The sequence below is a fragment of the Leptinotarsa decemlineata genome, unplaced genomic scaffold, assembly GCF_025532065.1.
Source record: "Leptinotarsa decemlineata unplaced genomic scaffold, Ldec_3_MD MMD2_tig00078370, whole genome shotgun sequence".
NCBI lineage: Eukaryota > Metazoa > Arthropoda > Insecta > Coleoptera > Chrysomelidae > Leptinotarsa > Leptinotarsa decemlineata.
Window position 1 is genome coordinate 1 of NW_027412729.1, and position 25,979 is coordinate 25,979.

Consider the following 25,979-nt stretch of genomic DNA (forward strand, 5'->3'; position numbering starts at 1 on the left):
TTGAAGATATTGAATAATGAATAAGTGACTTTAAATTAGTTCAGAAAGGTTAAAATAAATACTTGATTGAATTTTCATAGTGTGTGTAATGACAAACATTACTATTTCGACACAAGAACGAACGCTTTCAAAATAAAATTGATAACAAAAATAATTCTACACTAGAAAACAAGAGATAATATTGTGAAACTAGCTTTGCAATATTTGACAATTGCAAAGCTAGTTGACAATTGTGTAAACATTGATGGATTGATGTTATTACGTGATCAGTCATCGTGGCTCTTCGGATTTCCGACGCCTTGATTTCCTCGAAGACACATCTAACCCGATCTTTCAGTTCCTGTTCCGTATTGATAGGTATTCTATATGCCTTTTCTTTGATTTTTCCCTAGAGGTGAAAATCTAGGGGAGTCAGATCCGGTGATCAAAATATTTTTCGGATTTCAACTTTTCTTCGTAAATGCAAATAGAAACTTTATCATCCATGAGCATACAAAAAACATTAAAACTGAATTTTTGTTGGAATCCCCGTTGCTCAGAAGTGATTATTTCGACAAATTAATATTCCCTCACGTGAAAATTGTGATTCATCAGTCCATATAATTTTTTTCAAAAAGTTTGGATCTTCGTTTGTCCATGTTAGTGCCTTTTCGCATAATTTTACCCGTTTTGGTGAATCATCTCTATGCAAAGCTTGCAGCCTAATTAATTTATAATCGTGCATATTATGTTTTTGTAAAATTCTCCATATAGAAATTCGAGATATTCCCAAATCAACCGCAGCACTAGATACTGATGCATGAGGATAAGCATAAAAATATCCTAATATGTTCATTTAATTGTCCATATCACCAGTCACCGGACTCTCTACTTCAATACGACAGTCGGACAGTTTATGCTTGAGTAAGTTATTGTATAGCGAAACGCGTGTCGCGGTTTTTGTAAAACCCTTTATAGTGAAAATCATACAACAAACTATATAAATTAGTTTTGAACAAGTTATTGTCAAATCTATTATTTTGTTTTTAAATCAGACTCAGATCATGACACACCGTTATTCTTGCCGAAATTTGGTTGTGAAATTAAAAATAAATGTTTAAAACTCTTTGATATCCGAGTAGATGATTGTAAATAGAAAAAGTTTCACCATAATATGTAATGAAGGAGTAAATTTTCCAAGGCCCGAGACCTACGCTGAAATTTTGAGAATGTGTATATGCACTTGATTTTTGATTTTATTGAAAAATTATGCTTGTGTAGGAGCAATTTTTTTTAAAATAGTTCATATCTCATCTTAGAGATAGGTATAGGACATAGTTTGATCAAAGTTGTTCACATTGGTTGGCTAAATTCAAAAATTGAATAATATACAGGGTGTTCCATTTGAAAAAAAATTAGTTATGGTCGTTTATCAAAGATACAAATTGAGATGTATTTTTCAGACACTCTGTAACTTTTTTTCGCCAAAAAAAAGTTACAAAATAATTAAAATATTGAAAACGATGAGAGATAAGTATATAACATGCTCAACAAAAGTGATTTGGATTTTGATGCAGAATTCAAAAATGATATAATAAATAGAATGTTCCATTTGAAATTTCCAAGTTGAATGTCTGTTACATGTAGATGTGGCAACATTGCGGTAATGAAAATATTTTCAAACGATAGATCACAACCATTTTCATCGGTAACCAAAATTTGAAACTCTTATCTTTTGTTGTTCTCTAGATACGTCTAATAGTCCATCGAATATGGAATACCTGTATATGGTAATAGTTTCTCATGCTCTAACACACTTTATGTAGGAATCTTAAGGTTTTTGCAGATATTCTTTTGCTGTTTATTTTAGAATTTTTGCTTCATATTATAAAAAAACAACAAAGTGTTGCCTTCATTTCATCTATAGCCTATCTCTCCATATTAATATCAGAAACACTTCTTAATGTACACTGTCTCTTACTGAAGGACTTACTGTTGAAGTAATTATGTGGTCTCTCACTGAACTGGGAAAACAGAGGAATTAGATTCCTGGTGATGTCAAATTTGAATTGTAAAGCACCTCCTTCGCTGAACCTATTGTCAAGCACCAAATCATCAAACAAATATGTGTCTAGTTGTTTTGCAATTGAACGCCAGACGAATGTAAATAAATTACTTTGCAAACCCTTCTGCAGCTGATGGAGACGTTTTGATAAAATTTCGAACATCGGACATGCTGTGGGTGTTAGGGACAGACTATAAAACTCTTTCTCCAGCTTGATAGCTGACCACCTGAAAAATTAATAGCATGAAATTTTTAACGAACAAATTATTCAGTACCGTGATTTCCTAATTATGTACATATGAGAATAATTGATAAGAATCAAATCAGAAAACTGGCAGAGCAGAATTATAATTTTTGGTTTTCATACCCAACTTTTCTTTTATGACTGCGGTAGACATTATCAATGGTGATGAGGTAACGAATGAAGTGCTCTGTGTTGTCCCCACAGCGGACACTACATTAGTGTGTCTGCTGTGGTGTCCGGTTTTATACTATCAACGGTCGGAATGCTTTGATTTCTATTGGTTGGATTAAACGATTTGATTTGTGTGCAATGGTGAATGTTCCTCAATTTGGGTTATTACAGCAAATGTAAGTTTGTACAAAATAAAGTTGAGTTTAATTCACGAGTTTTTCAAATTCACTTTGAAAAGTATTCAAATTGATGTTTATAATGTTGGGTTTTAATTTTTAAAAAGGATTTGTTTCTAATTCACATATTGGCAACAGCGCCTATATCAAGTTGAAATAATTTATATGTACCTAGATATTCTACTTTAAAAAAGGAAAATTATCTTTATAAATCAACAATTAAGGAAAAATATAAATTATAGTTCAATACCACCTCCACAAGCCACACAAACAACAGTTGTTTTGTTATTTATTTATATAGAGGAAGATAGGTTAGGTGCACAAAATGTCATATGCCACAGAATGTCTCGGAACTCGGAACATAAGTAAACAGAACAGCACGGCTCTGAAATATGTCGTCTTTGTTTGTCTCATACAGGTAACAGATTCATTGTCCTTTATTAGCTATAACCGATGTTGCCAAATGTGAAATAGAAACGAATCCCTTAAAATGTTATCTCATTCTTCTTTTTTAAGTATTTAAATAATTATTTAAAGAAAAGTTGAAATGATAATTTTTAAATGCGTTGTTTTAGAGTTCTTTTATGAAAAATACTTGATTTTCGTCAGGAGGAACATTCCCCATTAAAAACAGGTAGTCAGATTTAGTTATGGTAATTCCCTCTTCAATCCAATTGAAATCTCCCGTGTTTTTGTATTCCATTCTGGATAAACACAACGAGAAACTTAAATTCAGGACAACAAAAACAATCAGAAATGTCTAAGGTCAGCTAAGGACCGCAAAGAGCCTTAATCAACAACGGGATATGCTAGATCCCTTTTGGCTCTTTGAACATAAGAGAAATTGTCGCCTCAGTCAAACCAACAAGTCAACTGTAGCCAATTACGCACTGAAAGGAGGCACCTACCTACATTATCTGGTTCAATGAAACATAAATTCTTGACAAAACTCAGAATTACTTTCTGAAACAATATAGAGACATTTTCAATTGAAAGGAAGAGAAAATCAACATAAAATAAAATATGGTTATCTGTTCGAAATTGCATACAAATCAAGTCATTCAGTTCAACCATAGAAACGAAACAACGCTCACCACCAATGGTATAAAAGCAGAGAAAGACACAAAAAAATGTCTGCTGTAAGGACATCCAGAGCACTTGTCGTAAATGTAATGTCAGACATATGATGGAATTGGCCGATACTTGATAAAAATCCATAACTAACGTATCCAAAAACACTTTTACAAAAAAGCCGTGTTTCGCCGTGCAATGGCAAACCGAGTTTGTAATGAATTAAATTACCTGAGCTTATTTCCCCGTTTCCACATTTAAAAAAATATTATTACCAGGGAGTTATTTTATTTTAATTGATCATTCAGTAAATTACCCAAAATCTTGAATCTATTATTAATAATAATAATAGCATTTATTACCCAACAGTTAAAAACCATTTATAGGGTTAACTAAGTATGTAAAAAAATTATATCGATCCTTATAATTACAAAGTTACAATTTGAGAAAATGAATGAATATTATAATATAATAAAATAAAATAGAAAAAAAAAACTATACCAGAAAACTAAAAATTCTTCATGAAATACTGAAATGCAGTGTCAACAATATATTCTAAGGAATCATAATTGATATCACACAAATTTAAAATTAAATTGAAATTATTGCAAATGCTAAAGAAGAGGTGACTTGAGATACAAATTAGTTCTGGCCAGTCGGCTGTAAAAAGTTTCTGTAATTTTAGTTCTGAAATGAAGCACACAGAAAGTTATAAAAGATAACACCTCCATAGCATCCACATTGTTGTGCAGTAATTTATACAGAAAAATATTCCAGAAGTTTTCTGCGTAATTCAAGACTTTCAATACTGAATGTTATGGTAAGAGATTCATATGGAATACCTCTATCAGGATAGATACCATAAGATTTGAAGTAAATAAACTTCAGGAAACGACGTTGAACTTTTTCAATTAATGTATTATAGCAATTGTAGAATGGAGACCATAGAACAGAGCCATATCTAATTTTGACCTTACGTAGGCTACATAAAGAGTCAATAGAGCAGATATGTTTGAAAAAGATCTACAATTGCGAACTATGAAGCCATAAACTCTCAAAGCTTCATTTACTATTCGATCTAATATGGTTGGAAAAGACCAATTTTGATCAAAATATACACCAAGATGTTTAATTGAGTTACTTTCGTGACAGTGAAATGTATCTACTCGATAATTGTACTCGATGACTGACATTTTTCTACTATAAGACACTACTTTACATTTGGATGCATTGAGACATAGTTTGTTTACTTCACACCAAGTCTGTATATTTTCTAACTGTCGTTGTAATATATTACAGTCTTCAACAGTTTCGGCAGGTAAAAATATTTTCAAATCATCTGCAAAAAATAACTTATTACAATAGACATAATTACTGAGGTCATTAAATAAATAATGAGAACAGAAGTGGTCCGAGATTCGACGTCTGAGTACTACTCCAGATGACGGATTGTAATAAAAAGAATCATAGCCGTTATAAGATACAAACTGTTCGCGTTGAAGTAAGTAGGATTTAATGAAAAGTACTGCTGAATTATGGAAATCAAATTGGTGGAGTTTTGTAAAAGGATCATGTGATCAAGTCGATCAAATGCTTTAGCAAAATCAGTATATAACACATCAACTTGACCACGATTATCTAAGACATCACTAATATTTTGGGTCAAAATCAAATTGGTGGAGTTTTTGTAAAAGGATCATGTGATCAAGTTGATCAAATGCTTTAGCAAAATCAGTATATATCACATCAACTTGACCACGATTATCTAAGACATCACTAATATTTTGGGTCAATACAATTAAAATTTGTTTATGGTGAATCTGTTTGACATAAATCCATGTTGTTGCGGAGATATGTTATTACGAACTGAGGAATGTACGCGATTGTAGATGACAATTTGGAGAAGTTTGCAAAGTTCGATAGGATTGAGATAGGGCGATAATACCGAATATCAGATGGATCTCCAGACTTAAAAATGGACAAACTCGTGATATCTTCCATAATTCAGGAAAATTATTATTTTTTAACTGCAAGATTGAAAAGTGTCAGTAAGGGATGGACCATTACACCGATGCAATCTTTTACAAAAAAGGACGGTATCTTATCAGGACCAGAAGTGAACTCATTTTTTAGTTTACGTGCCGCAATCAAGATTTCCTCTTCACTGATGTTTTCAAAGTTTATATTATTATAAAAACAATTTGAATTTGATAATCATGAATCAAAGTATTTTCATCAACTGCAGAGTGTGAATATGTAGTGTGAAAATATTTGCAAAACTATATACAATTTCATCTGGAGAATCAATAGTGAAGCCATCATATTTCATCCTACCTGGAATACGGGAGGTTCTATTCTTGGAATGTACGTATGACCACAATGATTGAGGATTAGATACTACAGATTCTTGTATAGAATTTAAATAAATATCATATGCAGCTTTGATTTGGTTTTTGATGACAAGTCTAAGGTTCTTGAATTCATAATTGTACTGCATATTACCAGTTTTCTTGTACTTCTCGCGTAGTTTAGCTTTCTTTTTGATATTGCAAATAATCTCGGATGTATATCATTTGGGATATTTATGTTTGAACATTTTTAATATTATATATTATATAATATTATATAAGACATCATAGAAAATTATTAACAGCTAAATTCACATCATCACAATTCCGAAGGAAAGACCAGTTCGTGGAAGTAGCGCATTATATAATGCAGAATAATGGCTCGTTTGAAATTATAATTTTTTTGGTTTGGTTATCATTTGAGTTGTAACTAGTTTCGCTAATCAAAAAATTATTAAAAACAATAATTCAAGCTGGATGATGAGGCACATCTTCAGGAACCATTGGAGCTCTGTCTCTTGTCACCTCACATCTCATATTGGAAATGATCAGGTCCAAGAGCCTATTCGAGTCATTCAAGATATTATTCCATTGGTTCATATTCAACAAGTTGATCATATTATAGGGAGCGTGGGACTTGTTATCAAGAGCGGAGACACATACAAAGTTAGGAGCATTGAAGTCACCAATCAAAGCTACATTTTTGGTCTGCAAAGTTTTTAGCTGTTCTAATGATTCATAAAATAGTTCGTAAGTCTCTGTACTTACAGATGGTGAAATATAAATAACACACATAAAATGTAGTGTTCTTTAAAAAGCATCTACATATAAGCAAATCAATAATGGAAAAATTATTATCAAATAAATCTACATTTACTATTTCACTCTGAATACTGTTTTTTATAGCTAGTAAAACACCACCGCCACTTTCTCGAGATACAACATTTAATTTATGGTCTTTTCTGAACACTGTGAACCTTTCAGAAAAATATTCACTATTGTTTCTAAACATTCTAGAAGATTGAGTTTCAAACATTTCTAATGTAAACACGTATTCATGATTGAACTCATGACTTTCTGCTAAAAGGTGGTTTGCAAATGTGGAATTGGTCTTGCTATTTATAAAACTACTTCTATTCTCTCTAATTCTTTGGGAAATGTTTGGCCAACATACAGTTTTGGGCAAGAGCCACAAGTCAGCTTATACAGCTGATTCACGGTGGATGGCACATTAGACGTTTCTGTGAACCAGACAACGGATCACTTTGAAAATTTAATGGAGGGCATATTCGGACATTCTCTAGCCAACTAAAATATTTTCGACAATGCGGTTTGCCGCTTCTATTAGAAAGCAGTAGCAACTTTGATTTTTCAAATGGAACACTCTGTATATAATATTATTTTTGGAATCTCCAACAATTGCCCGACAACTTTTCTTGATATTTCCCTATACCTATCTGTTACCGTTTTCGAAATAAAAATTAATTTCAATTTTTTTCTTCGAAAATCATGACTTCTAAAAAGCCGATATCTTTTAGTTAAGAAGTACTATGATATCGAAATTTGGTTTGGAGTTAGGTGATACTTGGACACTTCCCACACGTCAGCCTAATCTCCGTTACTTCAATACAGGTGGTAAAAAAATACAGTTTTTTCGTTTGCTTGAAAAAGTTGCTGAAATTTGATTATTTTAAATGGAACACCCTGTATATTATTGAAAATTCGGAAAGCTGCTGAAATTTGCTTTTTTTCTATGTATATCATACCTATACCTAAACTAGTCAAGTTTCGGACTTATGAACATTTATTTGTGAAAATGTCCCTTCAGAATGGTATTTCCATTCGTATTTGGTAAGCAGGCCATGATTACTATTTGACAGTAGCGTTGTGACATTCTCCTAAAAAAATCGACATTTTCGTCACTTCAGAAGTTGCAAATACCTTCAAAACGATGGAATAAAACTATTCAAACGAAGTTCTTATGAATTTGTTTATTATTTTTGGACAGTGTGACAAAATTATCAGCAGAACATGTAGAAAGTTCAATGAAATGTATCCGAATCTACCGCCAATGAACTTCAAGAAATTTATACGAATTCAGAACAATTTCAATGCATTTGGATCAACTTTAAAAGCATCAAGAAACTTGCCTCGACCCGTAACTTTCGAAGACAACCAGATTAATGTCTTAGCATATTTTCACGCATTTCCCGAGTCATCGATAAGAAGTGCTGAAGAAGATTTGGGTATAAAATATTCATCGGTTCAAAGAATCTTGCGAAGACATAAAATGCATGATTATAAATTCACCAAAATTCAAGCAATGAAGCCTCAAGATCCTCAACAGAGAGTAGAATTTTGTGAAATGTTGTTGACACCAATTCAAGAAGATCCACTTTTTTTAAATAAAATTATTTGGACTGATGAATCGAAATTTTCGAGAGAAGGGATTTTCAATAGAAAAAATCGTCATTATTGTGGTCCAGTGAAAATCCTCACGTCACAAAAGAAGCCGGATTTCAAGAAAAATTTAGTTTTAATGTCTTCTGCATGTTGATGGACAACAAATTGAGGTACGTGATATACGAGGAGTCATTAACATCCAGAAGCTACCTGAATATTTTGGAGAATACTGTAGACAGTTTCGTGGATAATCTGCCACTCGAAGATTATCGAAACTGTTGGTACCAACTAGACGGAGCTCCTGCACATTGCACAAGAGAAGTGAGCGCAGAACTGGATAGACTATTTGACGATCGGTGGATGAGGCGCTTGGGACCATGGAATTGGCCAGCGAAATCACCCGATCTTAATCCATTAGATTTTTATTTGTGGGGAATGTTTAAAGAAAAAGTTTACAAAATACCCGTGCGTTCGAGAGATGAATTGTTAGAAAGGATTGCCCAAACATTTGAAGATTTGGATCCCAATGAAATCAGATCTGCCACCACGAAAGCAGTCAACACCCGCAATTTAAAGTGCTTGGAAGTGAACGGCCAGCGATTCGAACATATTTTGAAATATTCCACATGATTGTTTTACTTTTTTATAATTATTCATATCAATATTTCCAATTTCAAGTTTCTTGGTGCTTTTTTAAAGTTAATCCAAACATATTGAAATTGTTCTGAATTCGTATAAATTTCTTGAGGTTCATTGGCGGTAGATTCGGATACATTTCATTGAACTTTCTACATGTTCTGCTGATAATTTTGTCACACTGTCCAAAAATAATAAACAAATTCATAAGAACTTCGTTTGAATAGTTTTGTTCCATCGTTTTGAAGGTATTTGCAACTTCTGAAGTGACGAAAATGTTGATATTATTAGGAGAATGTCACAACGCTACTGTCAAATAGTAATCATGGCCTGCTTACCAAATACCGAATGGAAATACCATTCTGAAGGGACATTTTCACAAATAAATGTTTCATAAGTCCGAAACTTGACTAGTTAGGTATAGGTATGATATACATAGAAAAAAAGCAAATTCAGCAGCTTTCCGAATTTTCAATAATATACAGGGTGTTCCATTTAAAATAATCAAATTTCAGCAACTTTTTCAAGCAAACGAAAAAACTGTATTTTTTTACCACCCTGTATTGAAGTAACGGAGATTAGGCTGACGTGTGGGAAGTGTCCAAGTATCACCTAACTCCAAACCAAATTTCGATATCATAGTACTTCTTAACTAAAAGATATCGGCATTTTTAGAAGTCATGATTTTCGAAGAAAAAAATTGAAATTAATTTTTATTTCGAAAACGGTAACAGATAGGTATAGGGAAATATCAAGAAAAGTTGTCGGGCAATTGTTGGAGATTCCAAAAATAATATTATATACAGAGTGTCCATTTGAAAAATCAAAGTTGCTACTGCTTTCTAATAGAAGCGGCAACACCGCATTGTCGAAAATATTTTAGTTGGCTAGAGAATGTCCGAATATGCCCTCCATTAAATTTTCAAAGTGATCCGTTGCCTGGTTCACCAGAAACGTCTAATGTGCCATCCACCGTGAATCAGCCTGTATACTATTTGGTGAAAATCTCGCAAAGTGTTTTCGAAACGTCAGACATAAAACCTGCAAACCACGGCCAACAAACCAGGAAAATAGCTTTGACAGAATAGTGGTCTGAAAAGTTTCCGACCTAACAAAGATACAAAACCTTTTTTTCATTTTTTTTTAATTTTTCAAAATAGTCCTCTTTTAAGCCTACACAGTTGTCCTAGCGATGATCCCATATCTTTAAGCCGTCCAAATAGTACTCGGCGTTTATATCTGCAAAATAATTGTTCGCGAAGGTGATTGCCTCTTCATTTGATAGAAAAATCTGTTCTTCGAGCGCAATTTTTAGATGAGGGAACAAAAAGTTGCTTGGGGCTAGATCTGGCGACTACAGCAGATATTCAAGCAGTTCAAACCGTAACTCGTAGATTTTCGCAATGGCAACCGCTGAGGTTTGAGACAGTGCGTTGTCTTGGGGAAACAGGATTTTCTTTTTCTGCAAATGTGGCCGTTTTTTTCCGCATGTTCTGCCTTCAGCTTGTCAAGTAATGATGCGTAGTATGCTCCTTTTGAAGATAATCGATTGAAATAACTCCATGACTATCCCAAAAAACAGTCGCTATCACTTTCCCAGCAAAAAAACAGTTTTTGCTTTTTTTGGAGCCGGTTTTCCCTTTTGCAGTCCACTGTTTGGGCTGTATTTTTGTTTTGGGCGTATAATGATGTATCCAATATTCATCCACAGTGGTTAATCGGCGCCAACAGAGCGTTGGAAATGTTGATTTGAACACGTTTTTGACCTAACGTAGGCAGAATGCCAGTATAGATTCCGAAAAGGTAGAAACACTGAAATGGCGATACTAGATCATAACAACAAAATAACAACTTTTGAAAAACTAGAGTGTACAGAAAATAACTTTTTGTGATCTAAGCAAAGCATTTGATTGTGTATCACATATAATTCTCTTCAATAAATTAAAACTATATAATTTTTCTGACAACAGTATACAGTTGATCAACTCATACTTGGAAAATCGATTTCAAACTGTAAAAGTGGGCAATTCTCTATCAACAACAAAAAAAAATACTACTGGTGTACCGCAAGGATCTATTTTGGGACCTCTATTATTCATAATTTTCATTTATGACCTACCATATCGGGAGAAACCGATATCATATATTTTATATGTAGACGATACTACAATCCAAACAAACGCTAAAACAGCATATTTTTTCTTGTATGAATCCATTATTTCTTATGGTATTGTCGCCTGGGGATATGCTACAGACTGTGATAGAATATTCCGACACCAACCGAAAGAAATTAGAATATTAGACAATATCGACTACAGAGATAAATGTCGAAATTCATTCATTACATTAAAAATACCAACCTTTCCTTCTCTCTATATCACGGAAAATTTAATATACTTGAAAATTAATCTATCTCAATATGAAAGTTTTGAAAATGTACACGACCACAACACTAGGCATAAAAATGATTTGAGTACAAACTACTGCCGCTTAAAAAGATGTCAAAATGGACCAAATTTTTGGGCTGTGAAACTTCACAAAAAATTACCACAAAAAATAAGATATGCTAATAAAAAACGCCTTCTTCAGCCCCAAAGGATTCCTGCACTGTGATATAAGTTCTTTAACCATATAGATATCTGTCGTTGTTTTATAATACCGAATTTTAAATTTTACTGCTTTGTTTTTAAATGTGCTCGTCGACATAACTTAGATATACTTATAAGATATAAATATGTTTTATTAAAAAACCTTTTTCTTTGAATTGTAAGCATCTATTGTTTATGTGAATATTATTAGATGCCTGACATATGCTAATTTTATTAATATATATGTATTGACTTGTGTAAATACTAATGAATGTATAAAACCCAATAAATTATCTATCTAAATGCGGCACCCAACGCGCGGACCGCTTTCTCATGCCTAAATATTGATGTAATATGTGACGTCTATTTGACATGTTTATAACCTCTGCGGTCGTCTAGTATCATTTGCTGAACTTTGGCGATATTTTCGTCAGTAGTTGCAGTTTTTGGACGTCAAAAATGTTCATATTCTCCCAAACTCTTACCGCCACGTTCAAATTCAGTTGCCCAAAAATTTCACTGTGGTAAATGATGCTGCAGACTCCTCATATACAAAATCCAACTCATCTTTGATTTGCGTAGGTATATTGCTTTTCAAAAACAAATATTTAATGACAGCTTGATACTCGAGTTTTTCATAATAATTTATTGAACAAAATTACAATTTTGTTCAACTGGCTATCGACCGAAGTCCTTCCGCACGTGTAGTAAAATTGCTTTGAAATAACATGGCTTATTTTACAATAAAAAAAAATTATATGGATATAAAAAAAAAAGAAAATATTATTTGGATATAAAAATGAACAAACAAAACTATTTCATTGATAAAGTTGTGTTAATTTTTCTAACAGTGTTTCTGTTGGGTGTCGATGTCGTACTCTTGCATGGGGGTTTCTTGTCACAGCATACTTTCTAATGATTTCTACATTGTCATCTTTTCTAGCAAACTTCTGAGTAAGTGACGGTAGTCTGTCCTCGATAGGGATAATACCAGTGAGTTGGTGCAGCAGAGGGTTTGGAGGGTTGTGTTTGAGGTTATTGGAATGCCTTTATCTTGTTATTTTCCTTATAGCCGTTGTTTCAGATACTTTAAGTGTTTTCAAGGCCCTTTGTTTGATATTGAGAAACAGTGGGTGCGAGTATTCAATAAGTGGACGACAGATTAATTTATATATTCGGCTTGCTGTTGATATGTTTGCACCAGCTCTCGGGTTTGTCAAACTTGTGAAATATGCGGCTCTTGCAATCACTTTCTTTTTTTTGTTATTGACATGGCTGTTGAAATTTAGTCTGGAATCAAGCGTAACACCTAGGTAATCAACTGTCGATTTGGCATGTAAGATATGTTGGAAAACGTTGATTGTTGGAGAAGTTGCGGAATTTCGATGATTAAATATGATGAACTGAGACTTAGATGGGTTTGGCTGGAGCCTCCATTTATTGTTATTTGTTATCGTTGCAAGATGTTCCAAATTGTTAATAACTTTGTCTAGCTTTTAGAGCAGTGTCATCTGCATACTGGAGAATATATGCTTCATGCCTGAAGTGGTTGATATTCCCTTGTTGGTGATGATAAATATCAGAGCTGTATAAGTTATATAACAATGGTGAGAGCGGTGAACCCTGTGGAACTCCCTGTTCTGGGATAAATTCGTCTGAAAAACGAGTTTGCCCATTTTCATAAAAACACTCACATCAAATCACTCAAAAGACTGTTACATAATAACTGCGCGTCCAAAATGAGTGAAACTTTGGTAACAGTCATCAGATGAACAACGAAAATCACTAGCTTCTATCTTCATGTTGAGGTCGGAAACTTTTCAGACCACACAAGTATTATCAAAATGTGTTATTTGATAAGCAGTTTAGAAGTCTTTACCTTTCTCTTCGATAGCTTTTACTCCTACTTTTAACCTCAGCAATAACTGTTTCAGCTAACGTATGGAGAAGATCCTTTCTCATATGCCTATAGAGAGACAGGGTTTCTGCAAATACTGTGTCCGTGTCTACATCGGTAAAGGGACTCTCATCAAAATCAGCTAAAGTAGGACTAGGAGGGTGTTTCGCTGTCTCTAGTTGGCTTTTGTAGTAATACAAATTCAAATAATGCTGAAAAAAATATTAACTTTTTGCCTGATAGTTAACTAGCATGAAACCAGTATACTAGTATTTGTGCCCATTACAAAGAAAGGTAAGCAAAGAGAAATTGATAAAAAAGTCTTGTAGTTTTTATCCTTACCCTTGTTTATAAAAAATAAATCAGGCAAATTTGTTTTAATAAATACTTACTAACATAGTTCCCCAATCAACTAAGACTTTTTCTATGTAGTAAATACTATTAGTGATACTTGGTATCTTAGATTCAATAATGCTTCCCTCTTCTGCATTAACTAGTTGCAATAATCTAACCCTGAAATCGTCCAATAGTTCCAGCTGCAGCTCTAAAAATTGCAGTCTATGACCTGGCTGAGATAAAGATTCATATCTTTCCGTTATAGTTTGCAACAAAGTTATGAAGGCATCAGCGCAGGTGGTTATCTTCAAATCTTCAACATCAGACGTGAGAGGTTCAAATGCATCTAAGGAATTTGGGGGAAGCATGGCATCCATTTTATCGATTGCATCTAAAAAAAATGATTCTCTATTTTTCGATTTGAATTTTTTTCCTTTCTATAGTGGATAGTCTAACTTAATATAATTATGTTTTCATTCTCCAAAGTTATTCTAGAAACTGTTAATTCTGCAAGTACTAGTTATTTGTTAATCCATTTGAATTTCTACCATATGAATTTGTGCAATGTGTGTGAAGCAAAATTTTAGATTCAAGTTTTATGGAAAAATATTTCCAATGAACTGACTGCAGAATGCAAAAAATAAGTCCTCCAATCCTGTTCAAAAATGCATCACAACTATAATAAGTCACCTTTGACTTATTTTTGAAGTGGAAGTATCCCTGAGTTCTTTAGGTGTGAACTGGGGAATGAAATCGTGCTTCACAGAAATACTGAAATCTGCATGAATACCAAATGTTTTGAAGATTGTATAGACTATAACTTGAAATTTGAAAACTATATATTGCAAATAAATAAAAAGTTGACTTCTGAGTGTTCCGCTGTTAGGCTGGTACCTAGTGAACTGAGATCCTCAGCTGCAAAAGCTGTTTATCATGCCTCGATAGAGTCCCATCTGAGATATGACATTCTAGTCTGAGGATTTGCAAACAAAAGCGTCATGTTTAAAAAATCTGTTTAAAATCTGTTTTTTCGTTAACCAGCTGTCGCACCCCTACGAACGACAACCCTCAGAAGTCGAAACTTGTGCGAGCCAAGGATTAACGAGGTCTTACCTTTAAACGTGTGATTCCTAACACATTCCTAACATCATTTACCTGATAACGTAAGAGATATAAATAATTATAAGGATTTTGAGAAGGCTGCTCAATTTATATTATATGAATAACCTTATTATGGTAAGGAGGAGTTCCACACCGATCATTTCAATTGAACAATTTGTGACATAATTGACCAATACTTGATGAAAATCTATAATTTACTAAGTAAAACTCAACAATTGTAATATCCCTCAGTTCCACTTTCAAATTTCGACCTGTTAATTCAGAACTTATTGTATACATTTTCAACATTTTCATTTATTTATCTGCAATGTGTATTGTCCTTATACTTACACTACACTTTTACTAATACCTATCATATTTTTTAAGGACAAAACACAAGCAGTACAGGAAAATCCTTAAGGCGCTCTAAGAGCGGTACCTGTGCGAAAGTAGCGATTCACATTGGATTTGAATCGCTGGAAGTTAAATCCATTCGAAAAACGCTATCATTGTACTCACATTTTTTTTCCATGGCAATCCATTTAACAAACACTGGTGCCTGTGTGAGTACAGCTAGAATACTTGGCTGATTTGAAGGATACTCATATGTTTCTCTCAATTCTCTGTCAAAACCAAGCGCTTCATCAATTGAATGAGAAAATGTAAAATCATCAAACTGTAAATTAGGTAAATCAGAATGTAATTTTTCTACCGCCAGTTGTACAAGCCCTCTGATCAACTCTAACTGAAAAATAAAGAATTTGTATATTTTTTTTGCTCAATTCCATTGTGATTTCGAAAATTTCTCAAATGGAAATTAACAGGTGATTTTTTTTGTATTTCACCCGTATCTGAAATGATTTTATTGAGAAATACTGATTGCTGCACCCAATGTTTACAACATCTGAAGTTCCTTGAGGATCGCATATAGGCCTAATAATCTTCATTATGGTTATTAACGATGTGGCAGACATACACAGTTATCATTTAATGTTCAGGTGATCATAGGGTAGTTGACGAGTTTGTGATGCAGAATTATTACAGCTAGACTTGAGCAACTTATCTCGTTGGTGTGTTACTGAATAACATTCCCAAGAATTGTGAATCCTATTGAATATTCTCATGAAATCAAAAATATTAATGTGCCTCAGACCAATTACGTTAAGAACTTGGGAGTGTAGTTTAACATTAAGGTAACCTTTAAAGGTCATATTGATCACAACTGAGATTTGTTCCAACGATCTAAATAGAAGTTTTCTGTATTTACTATATTGTTCTTTGGTACGCTCAGTTTTAGAATGTAATCGTGGAATATGGGAGTCCTCTACATCAGACAGAAATTACGAGCAATGAGAAAGTGCAAAACAAGTTTCTGAGGTCATATGCATTTGACCTAGGGCATCAGAGGACTGACTATGAGTACACTGATATTCTACTCTTTTTGAATACACCTACTTCAAAGCAACTTGAAATTTTTGAATAAAACCATAAACGGTAACATTCCATGGTACTAGTTATCATTAAAATGATATTTAATATTTAATATAATCATATTATACAAAAGCACTGTAACAATAGGATTCTCAAAATCAATATACAATTTTTTATACAATTTATACAATTGAAGATGATAACAATACAATAAATATGATAAATATGATATATATACATATATACACGTATATATACATACACATATATACCATACATTTTTACTAGGAAATATACTATACATATTATAGTTCAGCAAGTTAATCGAGGATTTGGTTAGCTATACTTATTTCTGATTACATTACTGAGTTTGGCACCTAAGTGATTGAACACTTGTATTGTGCAACTCTATTATATATGCGGATTTCAAATAAGTCTTGTAATAAAATGGCTTAGGAATAATATTAAAACATAATGAAAACTTCATAAGCGTATGTCAGCAATGAAGTGTAAATGTTGCATTAATTTATTTATTCAGTATTTTTAGAAAGGTGTAATAATTATGAAAAATATATTTTTTTGATAGAACACTGAATTTCTTGAATTTTTTTTTCTTTTATACTGGATGGAAGAAGGTTGAATGCTTTAGGTAAAGTATATATTAAACATCTATGAACAATATTTTTGTTGTAGTTGGGAATTCTTAAGTGATGGTTTGTAGTACTTCTGGTTGTATAGTTATGTGAAGGATAGTTCTGATATTGCTTGTATTTGTAGGCATATATACATAGGCTATGAAAATATAGAGATCTTATGTCACCAACGTCTTCATTATAAAGTAGTGTTGTCTGATAACGTTTTGTTTTCCTATATATTATTTTTAATATATAATTTTGAGTGACATTTAGTTTTTGTAGAGCATTTTTGTACATTCCTCCCCATACTAGAATACCATAACGAAAGAGTGATTCGGCCAGTGATTTGTAAATTAATAAAAGGAGATTTTTAGAGAGGATATCTCGTAGTTGATAAAATTTATATATAAGCTTCCTCACTTTATTTGTTAGATAGTCAATATGGTTACTCCATTTTAAGTTTTTATCTATTTAACCCCTAAGTACTTGATTTCTTTCAACTCTGTGATTTCCTCCTTGATGTTCTTAATTTTTATACTACTGAAGGAGGGTCTATTAACATCTGTTGTTGAGAATGCAATATAGTGTGTTTTCTTGACATTCAGGGATAATTGGTACTTATCCAACCAGTTTTTGGCAATTTCCATATCTCTTTGCAGAAAATCTTTTGTCTCAGTCCATGTATTGCCATTAAACAACATGACGGTATCATCCGCATACGATATTACTTTTGCATTTGTTGATGAAGATAAGAATGCGTTGATATATGTTAAAAAGAGAATAGGTCCAAGTACTGTGCCCTGAGGTACTCCTATTTTTATCGTTCTTGGATCACTTAAGGTGTCATTCAGTTTAACTATTTGTGTTCTATCTGAGAGATAACTGCGAAAGACATTCAATACTGTCCCTTGTACTCCATAACATTCCAGTATATGGAGGAGCTTTTCATGATTCACGGTATCAAATGCTTTCGCTAAGTCAAGAAACACTGCGATACATTTCTTATTAGCATCTAATTTTTCAGTTACTTCTGTTATGACCGAGCACATTGCATCAGTGGTAGACTTACCATTTCTAAATCCAAACTGCTGTCGGTGGATTATATCGTTTGAGTCTAGAAAGTGTATTAACCGATCTTTCAAACATTTTTCCAAAATTATTGATAACACTAATGGGTCTGTAGTTACATATATCAGTTTTTTATCCCCAGATTTATATATGGGTGATACAACTGATGATTTAAATTGCACTGGAACGATGTTTGTTTGGAATATGAGATTGAATATGAATCCATTTATTTGATTCATCCATGTTCTCTTTCAGAAGATAGAAGAAACATATCACCCTACTTTAAAGAAACTGCTGATTATTATCAATAATTAATCAATATTCATGTATTTTAGGATTTCTAGATGGTATTCAATTGTATTTTTTTCTGACATTATTTTTTACAATGATAGTATCTGTCCATTTTCCTATTATATATAAACGACATACCAATAAAGACTACCGAGGTTATTCTGATCATTTTGTAGACCTACTAGAAGCCGTTAAAGACTTTGTCGATGTGACAAAATATAAAATGTAGATCAATAACACTGGAGTTTTTTCCCAACACCAAACCGTTATTTTAACACCTCGACACCAAGTAATCATCTTCAAGAGGAAGATTAAACTAAACAATGTTATCCTTATTATACCATAGATACATCTTCTAGGTACCTGTGTCTCGAGTGTCTTAAATTAATTTCACAATATGCCTTATATACTAGCCTTGAATAAATTTTACAATGTGTCCTTATGTAATTTACCTTGGCGTTGGTATAATGAAGTCCCAGCTTCTCTAGCACAGGTTGTATATACTTATCTACAAAATCTCTATGATCTCTTACCCAAGTCAAGATTTGTGTAAAATACCTTAAAAAGAGATGAACTTGAATAAATGTGTCGAATGAAATTGACATAACAGTGATATTACCATTCCGGCTTATCCAACCTATTGGTCTGTCTTGCTCCATAAAAATGGTAAATGAACCTCTTCCTCAAAGGTTGGACCAAAAAATGTATAGGTAAACATAAAGGAGGAAAGTCTGATAGTAATCCCGATGTTACAATCGGTGTGCTACTCTCACTTGGTAATTCTATTTGTAGCAAATATTCTGTTAATGTTTGTAGTTTCTGAATAAGATGTGGTAAGGGAATGACAAGGGAAAAATTCGCACTCACAAATGGCCACTTTATTGCAGCTAAAACCTCTCCAAAATCTCTAAAATAAAATCGTTGAGAACCATTAATATCTTCAGACGTAAAATTTAACTGGATCATTTGAGTGATTTATTTGTAGGTTACTACAACATTTTTTATTCTTTGCTCAACATGTAGAAGAATAACATTGCATGTATGAAAGAACTATTGGATATTATGAAAAAACCTATATTATCTCAAGGAGTTTTTTTCAAGAACACATTAAGTTGTAAGAACAAATTTCACTGGTACTGTTGATTTGCTTGAGCTCAGTAATATACTTTTCTAATGTGTACTATGCATTGGAAGGCATACTCTCCATTCATAACAATGGTTTATTATTTCGAAAATGAAAATCTCTGGGACAAAATAAAGTTTGAAAGGAGAGATATATACCATGCAAAAAGACTATTAAAAAGAAATTTTGATGAAATATAAGAACTACCTTATTAGATTGATGAACTTTGTACTTAAAAATAATAATTACTTGAAAATGATCTAATGAACAGAAACCGATCGTAACAAATAATTAATGTACTATAAATTAGATAAAAGTTATTTTCTTTATTCTATATTTATAAGAATTACAACACATTTATTTTTTGAAACTGATGCCATCAGCAGAATCACTACATAAATTCAGAGTAGTGGCACCGGGGAAGGGGGCTTTCTAAACAAGAAAAGAATGTCAGGGGTGCAAACGCGTTAACCAAAAATAATATCAGTCATTCATTAATTTTTAGTCATGACTAAATAGATCATCCTACAGATTCAAAGAATAATTTTAACATCTGGTTATTTCTTCATATATATTTTTTTTGTAAATTTAGTAATCTTAAGCTCTGCAGCAGGAATCACATTGTACCTATGACCTAAGACGCTATAGCAAAATCCTTATTAACATTTATTCAATTGAAAAAAAAAATAATGCAGTCAAAAGAACCCTATAAAAATTAATAATACAGAGTGAAATTTTAAATTTATACACTATTGCAATACTTACTTAGCGAGTTTTTCTTTTAGAATATCATGCCAATAATGTATGTTTTCTTTTAAATGATCTTTCAAGTGGACACCGTCAAATTTTGTTAAGTTTCTACTTATTTCAGTTAAATTTGCAAAAAGTGTTGCACATTTTTCATCATCAGCTCTTCCTGCTTCTCTCTGTAGAGCTTCGCTGAAAATTGAAAACACGAAGCATTCTTTTATAGCAGCTAGAATGTATTAGGCGGGAGAAATTTATATTGCAGCAACCTGCTTGGTTAAAACACATCCCTATGAGCGTACACTGGTGCAAAGAATATCAATTTGAAGCCTCAACATACTGGCCTTGAACCGACTGTGGAAGGTACTAAAATCTTTAGTATGGAGCTATAAAGAGTATTAGAAACACAAATGGGAAAATCTTCACTAGGGTTACTTACTGGATACTGTCCATTTAGAGGACATCAGAACATATGGAGCTGTATACTGGAGACCTTAGCTACTGGCAGTTCAACAAAGAGACAGAAACATTTCGTCAACTTTAAGCAAGTGAGAGGCACCGAATCACAGGTCAGCAATTTATGTGCAATCCAAATAATTTTCGAAAGAATATCATGACAGACATTTAGTAAAGAACATGCACAAACTAGATAGATAGACGTATCTGATCATGTTATGAGTAAATTACATTTATGTGTTCTAAAACAAAAACTCATTAATACCGTTTATTGTATGATTTTCACTATAGTGAAAGTCATATATTAAACGGTATTAATGAGTTTTAAACCCATTAACGCCTAGCGTTAAGGTATGGTCACAAGTGTTTAAGCTTCCTGTAAAGGGTGCTGCGACTCTATTTTTTGGCCAGGTGGAGAGATGGCGCTGTGAGTCTCTTAAAAATAGTTCAACGTGTTGATTAGTTCATAACAGGTATAGACGACATTTGTACTAGGTGTTTTTGCTATTGTGTAAAAGTGCTATGGAGACAACCTTTGTGTAAGTATATACTTCGAGTTTTTTTATAAAACCGTTTCTAACTTTATTAGCTAATGAAAATTAATATCAAATATTGTATTAAGTTATTTTTCCATCAAAAATTGAGTTATGTTATATTAGCTACAGATGTATACATCAGCCTGTTACTGTATGGTAACGCTAGGCAGTTACACTAGCGATTTTTTTCAAATTGTTTTTTTTTGTTATAGAAAGGGTTTCTCAGTTCAAGATGCCCTACAGATAGCTTATAGTGATAATATAGACGAAATATTTATTGAACCACCCGATCCGGACGTTTTGACAGACGTAGACTCAGGGGATGAAGATGGTAGTGGATTTATTGACAATTTATTTGGCAGACAACTTAGAGCTCAATGCGAAATAAAACTCCTGGACAACACCAGAGTTGGTGGGTGCAGTTCTGATGATGTGTCGCGAAGTTTTGGATCACTTCATGCTTCACCAAAACATAGGTCTCCTTCGTCATCACAAAACAAAGTACCTTCGATAACACAAATTACTGTTGATGTAGAGGATTTTGACTGGGTCCAAGGCGATTTGCAATCAAATCACCAAATTTTTCCAACATGTGACTTCAAGCCATATCAACATTTAAGTCCTGTGGAATTATTAGAATTGTTTATCGATGACGACATAATACAAATGATGATCGAGGAAACGTCTAGGTATGCCTTATTCAAAAACTTTCCCGATCCTAAAGTATCTGTAGAAGAAATGAAATGCTACATTGGCATACTTATTATTAGTGAGTATAATGATTTACCAGGAAAAAGGTTTTACTGGGACTCGAATAATGACATGAGAAATGAACTGGTTTACATGTCTATGTGCAGGGACCGATTTTTGCAAATTTCACGTTTTATTCATTTCGCTGATAATAATAAACCAGAGCTGTCTGAAAAAAGTGTGGAAAATGCGTCCACTAATGGACAAGATTAAGGAAAAATGTTTAGCTTATTTTGAGCCTGAAGAGCATCTATGTTATGACGAATCAATGATTCGATATTTTGGAAAACACAGCTGCAAGCAGTTTATCCGAGGTAAACCAGTTCGTTTCGGCTATAAAATGTGGTGTATGAATACGGCTTCTGGTTACCTCATCAACTTTGAAATGTATCAGGGAAATAACCCCCGCCGCTCTCCTGAATATGAATTATTATTCGGTAAAGCATCAGCGCCCATGGTGAAAATGCTAGAAGAAATAGAAAGAGTAAAAGGTTTCCAACCATAAAAACTCTATTTTTGACAACTTATTTACAGGTGTAAAGCTCCTTAAATATTTACGAGATAAACGGTATCAAGGTACTGGAACTGTGCGTGAAAATAGATTGCCTAAGGGATGCTCTCTTACAGGAAAGAAGACCTTTAAGAAAAAACCGAGAGGTACTATCGAATCTATTCTTGATAAGGGAAATGGGATTTCATATGTTCACTGTGGGCTGATAATGTAGTTGTCACTTTGGCATCAACATGTTTTGGAGTACAACCAATGGGATCTGTGCGCCGATATTCAAGCGCCGAGAAAAAATTAGTTTAAATGCCTCAGCCATTTGTGATTGGAACTTATTATTCTTATATGGGTGGCGTTTGACCTTATGGATGAGAATATATCAAGATACCGCATTGGTATGAGGGGTAAAAAGTGGTGGTGGAGCATATTTACGTGGCTAATGGATGCATGTGTGCAGAATGCTTGGCAACTCCACAAGAAATCTGGAGGGACTCTTCCGCAACTGGAGTTTAGAAGGGAAATTGCGAATATTATTTGAACTTTTTCGGAGATCCACCAAAAGGTCCTGGTAAAGTTTCCACATGTTCAAGCTCAGTTTCCTTGAACAGGGTATCGGATGATATGCGTTATGATAAAAGGGATCATTTGGTTATTCGAGTTCGACAAAACAAACGGCGACGTTGTGCCGAAAGGGCTGTTCCGCAGTGTGGAGAACAATGTGCAAAAAATGCGAAGTGGGTGTTTGTATTGATTGTTTTTCTATATTTCATAAGAAGTAGATGTTAGGCTAAAATAACAGTTTTTGTTTTTTACTTAAAATAAATGACACTTAATAATTGTTCGTATTTTTTCTTCAAGTATTATAAATAGGTAGTTAAACCGCCCAGTGTTACCATATGGTCACATCTAATTTTGGCTACAGTAATAAAAATAAAAATTGCTGTTAATTCCTTACATTGCATCCTGAAAACCTAAAAATACTTCAGTTTACTTGAAAATGGTTTAAAAAATTTGTAGTAAGAAATCAGACGAAAGATATTTTTTTATTCTATATTCGAAAATGGGAGCAAGAAACATTCGGTTAAATCATTTGGAACTCATTCCAAAAACAATTAAATTTTCCAAAATATCAAAAGTACTTCAAATTCAAGATAAATGAAAGTTTATCTATCTGATGATTACAAATATATATACCTTTGCATCACACAAACATACCTTTAACATTAGATATAGTAACTACAAAATAAAATAGAAATTTTTCTCAAATTACCCTACTATAGCTTACCTTAGGCCTTCAATATGTTGTAGGACTCTCATATATTGTAAAGTACATTGCAATCTGGTTAATTTGTCAAAGTATCTTTTAAATATTTCTTCTAACTTCTTCAACAGCTTCCAAATCTTCCTTTATTAACAACATTATATCTTTAGATCTAGTTATGACATCTTCAGCTTTTTCAACAACTTTCTCAGCATCCTTAATTGTTTTTACCAATTATACATTCAGTATTGGAAATTTCAATCTAAAATTGAAAGTTTACTAGCTTGTTTCACTTAAGTATGTTCTATTCTGTTGTTGACAAAAACTCATACAACCACTAAATCATTTTTAATGAAGGTCACTAAATTGAAATAGAAATTCAACTTTGAGAATTGCTCTTTTTTATGGTTTTTCATGAATATCTAGTTGAAATGAAAAAAAAAAGATAGCAAGTGCTCATGAATATGTTGATTTTAACTATTGAACCAGCAGTTGGATGATTTTCAATAGTATGGAACCAATTATGGGACAGGTTTCATTTGAAAGTATGGATCTTGATATTTATTAGAAGAATTGTTAAAAAATCAATATGGATTCAGGAGAGAAAAACAACATAACAATTTGTGAAATTTAAAAGAGCTGAAGATGGTGTTTATTCCTCAACATCTTGAAGGTGTTTACTAAAATATTGCATTGTTTGTTTTTTCTCTTTAATTTTACAATATATTATTTAATGACGAATGTCCTAATCTATTAAATTATGCTTTTTTGTTACCCAGCTATTTCACTCCTATGAATGACAACTCTCAGAGGTCGAAACATGTGCGAGCTACGGATTCATGAGGTCTTATCTTTCACCGTGCGATTCCTATTAAAAAATAGACTCAAATATTTTTGGTTCCTACCTGGTTCTGAATTGAATTTTTTTCTCTAAAAAAATCATTTCGTAACTTGGTACATTTTTGAATATCCAATAACTCATCTCCATATTTTTCGTTCAACTCTTCAATAACTTTTCGTTTAATCTCAGTTGAAAATAACATTTTTTTTGGTATAGTAGTGAGTTGGCATAACCTGTAATAGAATGAAAAATTAATGTGATAATATTTGTTACAATTAGTACGTACCACTCATTGGGACACCAAATTTTTCAATATTTTTTTTCTAGAAAATACTGAAAAAGCGACAACCTCCTAAAATATTTAGTTTGTACCTAATGACATTTATTTGAACCTTAAATTATTTGTGAGGTTAGAGCAGTGACGTCATAATGAATATGGATTGACCATTGAAAAGAGAACTTTGACTCCAACAACAAAAAAAGATGAAAAAATTCACGTCCTGGTATTTACGTCACTCTAACATTAACGTCAGATATTCACGATGTTTTACGTGTTGCATATTTCCATGTGAAAATTTTGGGGTTGGATTCGTCACATTCTGTAACGCAGTAATCAAGAAGTTGTATGATCAAAGAGTACACAACTACAGAGAGGCGAATGCATTGTCGGAACCTTTGATGTTCGTTGTACAAGATATACGTCACAGCACTGACAGAAATACTAGTTGATACACTGAGAAAAAAACCCAGGTAGTGATTCAAATGTGTACACTATGCACTACACTAAGAAAAAAAATTGTTAATTAATATCCGTTTTCGTTATGATAATAATATATTTTTGATAGACTGAATTGTTGACAAACTTTTACTATTGAATTTTGTAGGTATAATTTTTATTCAAATTCACTGATATTTCATCAGAAAACTTTCACTTTCATACAAAATCTTGATGTTTCCATTTATAGGATTCGAATCTCTGAATTATAACACGAAGAAAATAGATTCAGACACAAATATGCTTTGCTATCAGAATTGCTATGAATTTAGTTGAAATAGCCACAATTAATTGATGAACAAAATATCAAACAAATGAAATTGAATTGAACAAAAAACGTTTTTTCGATTTGTTTTTCAATCAAGTACATATATCAGAGGAACTTAAGTATTATATGAAGTTTGATGAAATATAATATCTTTTATTTTGATTGGTAATACTCTGTAGCCATTCGTTTAGTGTAATCATTGCCAAGTAGTCTAGCCTCACTGTTGATAGGCTGAAAAACATTTAAATGATGCTCACCACTTCATTAGTTACGAATA

The 25,979-nt window shown here is 32.7% G+C and overlaps 1 protein-coding gene across 1 annotated transcript; it reads right to left on the reverse strand.

Annotated features, from left to right (window-relative positions):
- Positions 1-1,972: 1,972 nt before the first annotated feature.
- LOC141487136 (RAD50-interacting protein 1-like) lies at positions 1,973-25,110 on the reverse strand (the record flags this gene model as incomplete). The annotated part of the gene is made up of 10 exons (XM_074185933.1): positions 24,946-25,110; positions 24,724-24,892; positions 23,843-24,080; positions 20,329-20,502; positions 19,060-19,347; positions 18,893-18,998; positions 15,535-15,760; positions 13,971-14,305; positions 13,561-13,790; positions 1,973-2,271 (listed from the first exon to the last, which is right to left on the reverse strand). Coding segments are annotated over exons 3-10 (1,690 nt in total), but the record flags the coding sequence as incomplete, so codon positions are not given.
- Positions 25,111-25,979: the final 869 nt, after the last annotated feature.